Here is a 12,644-nt window from a genome sequence, read left to right on the forward strand (position 1 = left end):
CCAACATTCACGCTCATCCTCTTCCAACATAGCCACGAATTGTTGCACCAAATCCCTGTACACATCGCCATCCACTGTGTCCTCAAAGAACAGGGGTCCAACAATCCTTCGCCGCGAAATGGCACACCAGACACCGACCTTTGCAGAATGTAGCGGTACTTCATGCAGAGCATGTGGGTTTACAGTTGCCCACATTCGGGTGTTTTGTGAGTTGATGTATCCACTGAGATGAAACCATGCTTCGTCGGTAAAAAAAGTTTTATCGAGAATGGCCACATTGTTGCGTGTGAAAGCACGGAACCACCGGCAGTACTTGATACGCTTATCTTTATCTAACGCTTTCAGCTCCTGGACGACTTTCACACGATATGGGTGAAACTTGGCTTCTTTCAGTGCCTTCTGTGTGGATCCATATGATACTCCAACTTCTTGTGACAAACGTCGTATAGATTTTCTTGGAGATTGCACCATTCGCTGACTCACGTTCTCTAGGAATTCGTGTGTGACGACCTTGGGTCTTCCACTTCGTTGTCGATCATGCACTGAGCCTGTTTCACGAAATCGGCGAACAAGATCATACACTGCACTTTTTCCTGGCACTGGATCATCAGGGAATAGACGTCTCCATTTCTCCACACAACCTCTGTATGTCTTACACTCAAAATATGCTTCTAACAAAGCGATTCGCTGCGCTCGCTTAAAAGGCATTGTCGACCGACTGCACAATAATGACTCACACCACTGATTGTAATAGCAGTGCAGCTCTCCCGGGACGTTATCGCATTCTTCAAGGTCAAACCAGTCACTACTAACAACGTTGCCAACTCATGTTGCCTACTGACCTCGTAGCATATTTTCAAAGCATGAGTGCGGGGACTTTTCGATCGCACTGTAGTTTCTTATCATTTTGGAAGGTTGAAGAGTAGGAGCACATAGAGAAACACAATTTAGAATAGTCAATTGCCTTTTATCTTACCAGAAAATTGATAAATCAATGTAAAACACTAAACTCTAGTGCAACAAAAACAAGTCTACTATTTAATATGCTAAGAGACAGTGGGAGTATTATAAAATGAATCTGCTGCACTGATAAAACTAAATGCTGACTGTTTCAAGTGTTGTTCACGTCAACTGCTGTGTAGTCGCATGAAATAGCCAATAGATTGAAATATGTTTCATGATCTGTGAAATATACACTGGGATAAAAGTATGTCCTATTTACTTGCCAGTATAGATATGGACTGCTGAACCACGTGTAGTGCAAGTTTCTGTACACTAAACTGCTGCACCCAGCTGTACCTGGTGCCTACGGATGAAAACACATTGCACTAGTTAGCTTACCTTAGCATTGGAGGCTGCATTAATTGTTATTCTCAGGTACGAGTTTAAATACTTGTGGACTCACCGTTGAAGTTCGTTCATGGTACCAGACTGACTCTGGGATATTTCCTACAATATAATGGCAATTTCTTTATCATGCAATGTGAATTAATTGATGGTATGCATTATTTGCTTTTCGGATACAATTTGAAACATCGGACTTTTTCTTTTATTTTACCATTTTCAAGAAGTCTTGTTCCAATTTATTAATAGCTTGGGACCTTATCGAGTGGTTTTCGATTATGTGTAAGTTTCCTAATTGATATTTGGTTCTGCACATCTTCATTACTTTGCTCTTATTTTCATTCACCACCATACCTTTTTCCTTTAATGTTTCTGTCCATTGAAGTACCCATTTTTTTTGTTTTTCCAGCTTTCCCTCTGTATTTGCAATGAACACTATATCATCTGCATACACCAAAGTTTGGCAGTATAATGGCCTCATCTTTCACTTTCCTACCTTGCTCTTACCTAAACTTTCTTTGTCTATTTCAATCACTTCATCCATTACAGTTATAAAAGAGTAATAGGCTCAGCCTGTCCTCTCATTTTACTCAAATGTTATAAAAAATAATGCGATTAGTGAATTAGAAAACATTACCATATATTAATGTATTATCCACAGGAAATGGGGAATTCATCAAGTTCATATTTCTTTCTTGATCAGACTGAATATCTGCTAGTTCTTCTTTCATTAGCATTATAGGGAATAGCATATCTCCTCGAGTTCCCATGTATAGTTGGCAGAGTTGGGTGAGTCATTATACTGGATGGCCAGAATTAAAGTTACCCAACTCAGAGCCTTTTGTAGCCTGTTTGAGGCATCGTAGAACTCAGAAATCTGGAATCTGCTATGCAGACCATGGGAAAGGGAATGGCGATAAAAAAAAAAAGTTCAATTTTCCACCACCAAATTGAAATTTTGGGCTGTAATAATGAAATCCTTTCACATGACAATAACCTTGCAGTGCAGCTGCACTATTACTACTGTTATGATAAAACAACTTCACCAGCAATGCACGATCTTTCTTATTTAATGGCATGGTGATCACTTCCGAACTTTTGTTCAGCACTGACATTAAGTGATTTAGCTGAGTTATTTATAACCAATTGGAGCAGTTACGTCATTATTACAACCCATCATGGAAGTACAGTGCCAACCTGCTGGCAGAAAATTGAACTATTTATTTTTATCGCCACCCTCTTCCCCATGGTTTGCATAGCGGATTCACCAAATTTCAGAGTTCTACGATGCCTCAAACAGGCTACAGAGGGCTCTGAATTGTGTGACTTTAATTCTGGTCAGCCGGTATAAAAAAATGTAAAGCAGTATGCAATAACAATTTACATAAGTATCACATCTGTTCTTTATATTTCATGTTCTCCCAGTGTAACTTTACATGGACGAGTTTACAAGAACACAACGAGTATGTTTCATCTGGCTCAAACTGTTGCAGTGGCATTTAAAAGAGATGCAACAGCAGCATGTTGCACTTTTTGATTTGACTTTATGGACTTTTAGGACGATATTATTCAATATATTTGAAGAGCAGGAAGAACTTGTTTCAAATTGTTCCACTATCAATTAGAAATGGGTAAGAATGAGATCAAGGTTTTGAGAAGTGAAAAATAACCATATTACAATTTAAATATGACACATAAGTCATTAACACTTGACACATTTATATTAAAAAATTACATGTAAATCTGCTACTAAAATGTTGAACAAGCACACAAAGCATACTGGCACTATTGTAAAATAAAATTGTAACTTAATGATGCTTGGTGTTGTGGGGAAAAGTAAGAAAATAATGCACATTGATTTGAGGAATATTTTATTTTTATTTCAATTCACCACAGTCAACCCAGTTACAAGGGTCCTTTCAATATATTTACACGAGGACAAACCTTTACAATAACTATACAAGAAAATCATTTTTTTCTTTTTTTTTCAACAGCTAAAGAGAAAGAAAAAAAACAACATACTGGCTGCCTGGCAAGGAAAACTCACTGGTACATCTGCTACAAACACATATGCAAAATTATGAAGCAATATTTTGCAAGTTTTCACATGATCCCCTGCCTAATATCAACTTGCAATGATTGCCATTTCAATGCCCATTCAGACTGTTTTTTTTTAAGCTTAGATCCTTCCCCATTCTCGTAACTGTACATGTGCACTCTTTAGGAATCAGTGAGTATTCCTATCTGGTCCCAATCTATATTTGTTTATCAATACAACTGAGGGAAGGGCTTCTTTGTGTATAAATATGCCAGGTCATCTGCAAATTACTCATTCAATGGAAAGAACACTAACTCAAGTCAAAGTAGTTACAAACACACTAATTCTCTTCCGTAGGTTTGTTAGTGACACTAACAATTCACAACCAGCCACAAATGATTGGGGTTTAATATAGACTACACACATATACCCTAATTTCTTAAAATCTATTTTTGCTTCTCCTAGACAGTACCTATCAGCAAAGCACACAGTAACATTGAATGCACCCTCATCATCATCATTTGATAGGAAAAAAAAAAAAAAAAAAAAAAAAAATGTTGATACATTGCAGTTCATCAAAAATTTTGATTGATTTTTTTTAATATACAGCTTCATGGGGTAATTTTCTGAAATTTTAACCTAAGTAATGAATAAGTAATTATCTACTTGTATCCTGTGTATGCATTTTCAAACTGATATGTTAAACATTGCTGAAAACATATACTGAATGTTAATATTTACTGAATAATAAAATCAAAAAGTCATGTAAAGAACACATTTAAATATTAAAATTTATTTCTGCTGATAAGTTTCATGCAAATCCAGATTAGCAATTTTTTAACTAACCTCTATTATTCTTGTCTATCCTCAATTACTTAAAACTCCACTATTAAAAAAATCGTGCAATATGAAGATAAATATTTGGCTGTCATAGAAATTTCAATTTAATATATATTAATAATTTTGAATATGCTTTTTGTGTGAAAAATACTTTAAATATCAATGCAAATAATCTAACATTCACACCATGTACTCCATATAATGTGTTCTTATTTGTTGCATAATACTGCAACAATAAGCAAACATCAGATAAAATGAAGCTTACAAGTACATTTTTAAAAATCCTTTGTTGGTTAGCACCTTTATTATGAAAGGAGTTATCCTTGATATTTAAACGAGGACTTTAGTTTTGATAAACTAACTGATTGAGAAAAGTGTTCTCTACATGAACAATACTTGCATTTGGTTATTTTTTCTTTATGGAATGTTTACACATACACAGACTGAATGCTTAATGCAAAATTATGATTTAACATTGTTTCCTACACTGACAATAGAAGATTCTGTGAGGGTGAATTCAATGCTGTTAAGATATCAAAAATGCTTAACAGGAGGAAGATTTAGACTCAGATTAACGCAAGTAAATTTGTACATGGAATGTAATAATAAAAAGAAAGAAACAGACACAAATGAAACTAAAATGAATTTGTAAATTAAGCTTAAAACTTCCTTCTAATGCCAGAATTTTTTTTTTTTAAGTAACAAAAGCATTGGAAATAAGCTACACGAAACAAGAACATGACGATAACCCCCCTCCCCCCTAGAAAAGCGAAACCAACATAGGCAGAAAAAATAATAATACAAGACACTAAAACAAATTAGAATAGAAACAGAGGCTAATTTTCAAAATGAAATAGCCATGCATTTGAATTTCATTCTGGAACATGAACAGAAAAGGAGATAAGTTATTCAATATTTCTCCAGATGCAAAGAAACTTAATGTTGTTGTTAACTTTCATGGAATGCCGAAACCATATTTTTTAGCCACCGACCCAAACAGTTTTGCAGCACCATACACACACATGTACTGGACAAAAACAAAACAAAAAAAAAATATCTGAGAAACAATGAACAACAGGAAATGAGGCTTGCGCAATGGAGCAAAATAACATGACTGTGTTAAACCAAGGTACTGCAGCATAAAATAATAACAGTTTTAAGTACATAACAGACAATTGGTCCAATTGACATTGAGGAATACTCAAATTTGATGCTAACAGCATGTTAATAATAATAATAAAATTGGAAATATACACAGCAACTATTTCAAGATTTATAATAATATTAAATTGCACAAACCTCATTGACTTCCACACTGATAACTGATATTGCAGTTCAAAGCAAAGTATTAATTGTTAGTCAATATTTCCTTACTACTTTCACTACGAACAAGCCCAGTATGCTCATCACGATAAGCTTCATTATTATATATAAAAGTATCAATGATTCCCCCAAATCATGAGCAATTTTACTGTACTGGTTCCTGCTAGCAACGGAAGTGGTAGGGGGGGTGAATTTTCACTGAGATCAAACACAACAGCATGAAAGACTACCAACTTTCAATCACACGCTCCAAGCACACGTACACATTCACACACACATTTGCCCAGCAAAATTACACATATTTAAACACTATTTACAACAGAAAGGGGCAGAACAGACAGGTCTAAGGAGAGGATAATTGATCACAATCCTGTTATGCCTATTAGTTAAGCTTTCTAAGCATACGAAACATTTACCACATTATGTGTTGCGGCTGCGAACAGTATTTATTGGTCTGTTTACAGACCAAGACAGCACCAATGTTTGTATGAGCCTGGAAAATGCAAGCTGGAAGCCTTTATAGGATTTAAGCATGATATTCATGGTGGTGACAACATTTTTTTCAGTGTAAAGCTTCAAACGTATACAGAAACACGAGATGCTCATCCACATAATGGTGTACAGGAATTGCAGGGAAAGTAAAATATTTAAGTATACATTTACAAAGAATGGTACAACCACTTAACACATTAGTGGTTTATGTACAATTGCAAACAATTTGCATAAGGCACTTCACTCAACAAAAACAAAGCTACAACTGGTAGGGTGGCGACCATTGTTCTGATTCACTACTGCAGCAAGCATAAATGTCAACCACTGGGACTTTATGCATAAGCTCACAGAATTAACCATATTTTTGCTGGAATACTTTTTAAAACTCTGGAACTTAGCTATACGAAACACTGTCAATAAATGACTGAAAATGAGAGCATAAAAAATGTTTAACAACTGTAGTAATAACATTGTATTGTTGAAGCAATTAGAACATATTCACTTCTATTACACCAAATTATCTCCAGCTGGAGTAGCCGTAATTATTTTAACACTGAATTTTGCAATTGGCTTGCAAAATTTTAACTGATAATGCTCCATTTTCAACAATAACTGTATCAAAAAATAAAGTTCATGAAAAACTGACATGTAACTTAAAACTTACTGCATGACTGAAAAAATGAACAAACGCTATTTCTATATTGTCAGTTCTTTTTGTCTTCAAGTTTTACAGTTATATTAACAAGTACATTTCTTAAAAGTACTTGGTTGTAAAATGCCAATTAAACCATTAGCATGCTGCTAACGAATGTATTCAGGAATATTGTATGAAGATTGAGCACAGAAGATATTGATTAAATGTGTGAAAGTATTTACGAAAGTAAGTATATTTATTTTCTCCGCTTGAGAGTGGAATACCAGTACTCATTGTTCTAGATTTATGGAAAAGAAAATAATTTGAGCAATACCACTTTCGCTCTGCATTAAGTGATTTCTTCATAGGCTGTTTATGAAGACTGTTAGTAAGTACGTCATTGTGTATCACACTGACGTAATTATTGCAAGCTATGTGTATGCACAGCAACTTGTAAATGAAATAAATTCTCTCTTCACAATTATTTGTTTTAAACACATTTTTTGTTTTGTAAATATGTAGTAGGTAAAAGAAAGGAACTTTCGTATGACAGTTCACAGATTTTCTTTAAAATAACCTCATGTTACAAAGGAAATATATACTGCTTACAATGGAACTTTGTACCATGCATCCAATGTCAAAAACAGTTCATATAAATGTAACTGAATTAATATTTATGAATTGAATTTGCTTATATTCTGATCTTTTGTTGTTCAATATGTCAACAAATATGATTCATTAAAAGGTATTTTTCAGAAAAATAATTTCTTTGCCCTCTTCTTAGGTACTCTAGTAATTACCACTTCAAATTAGGAAGAGAGAGAGAGAGAGAAAAAGAATAACAATTTTTTTCTCAAGTAAGAAATATTGATGAATAATATATGTTACGGATGCCTTTGAAAATAAAATGTGATTATTACGGTGATTTATATTTGAAGTCTGACCTTAAACCGAATTTCATTTATATTATAAAATATGGCAAATTGTAATTTCTTAGATATGTGATCATATTCAAGTAGTTAGAACACAACACATAACAATTATTTTTATTTTAGTAACTTTATTTTTCTACATTTGTAGATTAATCACAATGACAATTTGGATTGAGAAAGTATTGTTTTCAGAATTACAATTTGGACTACTATTTTTAATTTTGCGAAACCACCAGTTGTTTCAAAGCATCCTTAACATTAATAGGTCTATAAGCAGATGAGAAGCATTATGAAATGGGAAGTATAAGGAGAAGTCATATCATGTAAACACACTACATGCTAGAAACAGTGGTCCTTCAGCAATCATGGTCCACTTTCTTCTGGTCCAATGTGCGGGGAAAGAACAGGCAGTGACATGCACTGTGGGAAGACTGAAGAGTGCGGCTCTCGTACTCTTCATAAGGCACATCTCTTGTGGCCAGGGGAATACCACCAGGCTCTCTTAACACTTGTAAACATTGTCTCTTGATGAGGGATAATTCCCCTAGAACAAGTCACAAACCCCCTCATATTCTTCTGGGTGGCATTTTTTTTTTCTGGACTCATCTTCTTTGCAAACAAATTAACGGGATGCACTATAGGTGAGTTCAACTCTGTGGGCAAAATAGGTGACTGCGAGGAGATCCTTAGTGTTTTCTTCTGCATACTGAAAACAACACGTCACTGCACTATATATATATATATATATATAAAAAGTTCAATACACACCTTAACTTAGTAAGGTGCATAGTTTGATAACATTTTTATTTTTTGTTGGCATGGAATAAAAAAGTACAACAACCATGTCCCTATAATTATCTAGTAGCAACAATAACGCAATTGTTCGGCTAAGTTGCAAAATCTACTCTGTCCCAGTTTAGTGTGTTGATATCCCCGCCCATCTTCAAATCTGTATCGTCAATGTTGAACAGTTCAAGAGGATCTTGACTGTTGGAAAGGAGGGGATCGTACGTGTCCAAGTCGTTTGTATTATTGAACGACATACTTCCAGAAGGCATGGAACCAGAGAGACCACTGGACGTCGGCATGAGAGATTCCAACCATTCCGAAACGTCCATGTCCATCGGCATCTCACCCATGTCCATCAACTCTCCACTTGGGGGAGTGTCAAACTCCAACTTGGTTGGAAGCTGATATTGCTGATCCTGGTGATGTCGCTGATGTTTTTGCTGATCGTGATCACAGTTAACCGAACCACCAATCTCCATGTCTTGCACTATGTCGTTAGAGCTGAGCAGATCAGGCTCTAGTTTCACATGCAGCATGTCACTTGATCCCAGAAGATCGGCCTCCATCTTCAGGCTTGAATCAAGAGCTGACGAATCCAGCTGGCTGAAGTCCATTGAATCTAAGGTCTCAAAGTCGAGACCCAGCTCTTTCAGGTCAAGATTCTGAGAAGCCTGCAAGATGTGATGAGTAGAATCCTCGGAAACATCACCGGTGTTCCCACCAAGCACAAAATCCAGATTCGACACACCTCCCGACGAGTACTGGTTCATGTCGGACGATAACTGGAACATATCCCTCGAGTTGTGATTCCCCACATCAGCAGTCGTCGTACTGGGATGGGAAAGGACACTTGAGGAACCTGTTGGTGTTATGGAAGATGTGGTGAGGGAAATGGCAGTTGGAAGTGTGATAGCGAATGTGCTGTGAGGAAGTGGGGGCGGTGGGGGTGGTGTTATGGTGGATGAGACAGTTGATAACGATGTCTCGCCCTGAGTTAGGGCTCCAGTGCTGAATATCAGTCCCTGGGGTAGCGACCTGCCTGGTGTAGTAGGGGTGGCTGGATCTTGGGCGGCACTCGGAGGCAGTTCTGGAATATTATGAATTAAGTGTGACTTCTACCTTGGTAAATGAAGAAAAAAAACTTAATTCTACTCTTACATGATTTATTCATTTGGAAAAAAAAAAGAATATTCTTTGTTAACCTTTAGCGGACGGAAGCATCTCCTCCCATGTTCGTCTCTATGGATAAGTACTTTCCAGGTGAGTGTTTTCAAACTTACCCCCCCCCCCCCACACACACACACAAATTGTATCGAGAACTAATTGTAGAGAGATTTAATTGTTTTTTCACCACCAGAATGACAGGGTTTATGGCAGAAGTGAAGTTTATACATTGTACAATCATGGACACTTATGGGTTGTACAGCTCTCATTGGAGGTCAATGGAATTGTTACAACCCAGAACTCTCTGTGACTGTACCTCCCAATAATCAAAGTTAAAGGAAGAAGAAGAAAATAAAAACTTTACAAAAAAAATGTAATTGTCACACCCCCGTGGGTCATCAAGTGAATGAAAAAAATTAGTATGTAGCAGTGGTACATTCTTACAACTATGCAAAATTGCATTAAAAATAGGTTGATACTTCTTGGGGAGAAATAACAACAATGTAAAAGAAAAGCAGTGTTGCAAACTCATGTAAAAAATACCGAAAAATTGTTTCTAGCGTCTACCCATTGAATGCTAGAAGGACAAAATATGCAGGGACCACTCTTTGAGAAATTGTAATGCATGTCCCCCAATTTTGAAAAATAAATAAATAAATAGTATATGTTCTATCCCATAATGTTGGCAGGGAAAATAAATTGTTTTGTCATTCCAGTATGTCATACCTTCACATGTATAAGGGCTGAGCCGATACCACTTTGACACAATGGTCATGCCGATACCGATACTCTTACCGATTCCCACCGATACGGATACCAATGCTTGAAAATTGTAACAATTAAAAGTTGTTAGAAACATTGATTAATACTAGTGGTGAGTTCCCTCCAATAAGCACCAATTATATCCGAAAATACCTGTCATGTAGAGGCCGCCACAAAAAAATTGCACCACTCTAAAAATTGCATGTTTAGCGTGATATAATAATAACAATAACCCATGCTCGACAGCCCTCGAAGGGTCTTGGCCGATCTTCCGACTGCTAGTCTCCCTACCACAATCCTACCACAATCCTACCTAGAGGTGTGGAGATCTTCAACCGGTAATGGGGTGATGTGGGATCAGCATGTCGAACCGTCAGCCGTTATAGGATATATCCGAGACCGGGTTATGCTACTCTCTCTTAGTTTCCCAATTTCCTCACGATGGTGGTTTGCTGGTCATATACACAGGATGAAAACCTAGACACTTAACCCAGGCCATCCCGCAGTCGGAGTCCAAAGCACAACACCTTACACCGCAAGGCCACGGAGGAGGACGATTTAATAATAATCATAATTTTTATCCACTGTGTATGCAACCATGGCTCCACCCTTGCTCTGGTCCGATTTACAGGCTCAGAACAAAATAAAGTGTTTTCTATATTGTCCTGTTGCTGGAAGATCACATAATTCATAGCAGAGCACAAACGCAGTGGTGCTATTTTTTTGTGATGGATTGTAATCACAAAATGCATTTTTTCTTTCTTTCTTTCCATAATGTTGCTGCAAAATCAAAGGAAGGTCTGAATTTTGCATAACTTCTAGGAGAATTAGACTGCTAGAAAGTTTTGAGCGATATTTTTCCAGACCCTGCAAATAATCCAAATGCCGGAAAAGTATTGGCTATTATTGGTAAATAAAAGCCAACCATTACTTTCTGATACTAATATCACTGATACATCGGCATCGGCTCAGCCTTAATATTCACATACATAAAAAAAAGACAGAACTGAAATATTGTGTGCAGTTTTGAAGATGCAGTAATTCCTGCCACAGGAAGGTGGTATGACAGGTAAACTACTTATCCTTTATGGAATAAATGTGCTGGTAGGATGGGTTTACTGATCATCCTCTAAAGGTTAACCATATGTATTCATTTTTTTTTTTTGTATATTATGTGACTGGAATTTTAAATAATGCAAAAATTCATGATAAAGTTATGTATTTTTGTAATTTATATTTATTTTTGGAAAAGAAGCAGTTTCACAAGCTATAAATGCTAACTGTAATTCACTTAATCACATTAGTTGTTATTTCAATAAGATTGAAATAACAATTCCTTCATACTCATGACAGAAGCATGGTTAAAATTCACTGACGTGTAAAAAAAAAATACACTGTTTAATTGCCTATTGATATCAAGTTGTGTGATATGTAAAGTATATGGTATGTTTTATTTCATATATAGATCCTGTGCACAGTGGATCCACAATTTTATGTTTTTCAAGGGACCACAAACGCAAAATCTGGGAACATTTTACTGTACTGCGACTATGAAGATTGAATTAACCTCTAGAAGTCTGAGCGGGTTTTCGAAAGTAACCCCTCACTGGCCGCCACCTTTGCCCAGGATTTTAAATTTTTTACTTATTTCAGAAAAACGTTATATCTCTGAGACTATTTGAGCAATCTACTTCGGGTAACTTCTGTTTTGCAGCTAGAACATCAGGGCATGCAACCGTGTAGGAATCAAAACGCCGAAGCCAATAAGAGGGGTTGGGTGGGCCACGGCCCCCAACTTTCAATGAAACAAATCATAAAAATGGGGAGTTTTTTCACATATTTGATAATGTAATGCACCCAGGAACATAAAAATTACTTTCATTCGTTTGAGAAGGACCATTCTTTGAAAATAAGGCTAAAGTTTGCCTCCCCTTCCCAAAATAGCGGGGAAAGAGAGGCAAACTCCCCATTTTTATGATTTTTTCATTGAAAGTTGGGGCCACAGCCAACCAAACCCTTCTTATTGAATTTGGAGTTTTGATTCCTGCACGGTTGCATGCCCTGATGTTTTAGCTGCAAAACAAAAGTTACCCGAAGTAGATTGGTCAAATAGTCTACGAGTTATAACATTTTTTCGGTTTCGCCGAGGCCTTTTGGCGCGAATTTTAAATTCGTACACTTATTTGACAAAAAATGTTATAACTCGTAGACTATTTGATTTGACCAATCTACTTCGGGTAATTTTTGTTTTGCAGCTAGTACATCAGGGCATGCAACCATGCAGAAATCAAACTGCCAAAGCCAATAAGAGAGGTTGGGTGGGATG

General features: G+C 36.4%; 1 protein-coding gene across 3 annotated transcripts in view; it reads right to left on the reverse strand.

Moving 5' to 3' along the window:
- Positions 1 to 3,204: 3,204 nt before the first annotated feature.
- Mrtf (Myocardin-related transcription factor) overlaps positions 3,205 to 12,644 on the reverse strand; it is a 434,907-nt gene continuing 425,467 nt past the window's right edge. For all 3 annotated transcript variants that reach the window (XM_083136770.1, XM_083136769.1, XM_083136771.1), the window contains one exon: positions 3,205 to 9,479. In XM_083136770.1, the coding sequence (XP_082992896.1) occupies positions 8,491 to 9,479 (989 nt within the window). In that variant the 3' untranslated portion in view covers positions 3,205 to 8,490. The remainder of the gene's footprint in view (positions 9,480 to 12,644) is intronic.

This window comes from Lepisma saccharinum, chromosome 15 (assembly GCF_977018435.1).
Source record: "Lepisma saccharinum chromosome 15, izLepSacc3.1, whole genome shotgun sequence".
NCBI classification, from domain to species: domain Eukaryota; kingdom Metazoa; phylum Arthropoda; class Insecta; order Zygentoma; family Lepismatidae; genus Lepisma; species Lepisma saccharinum.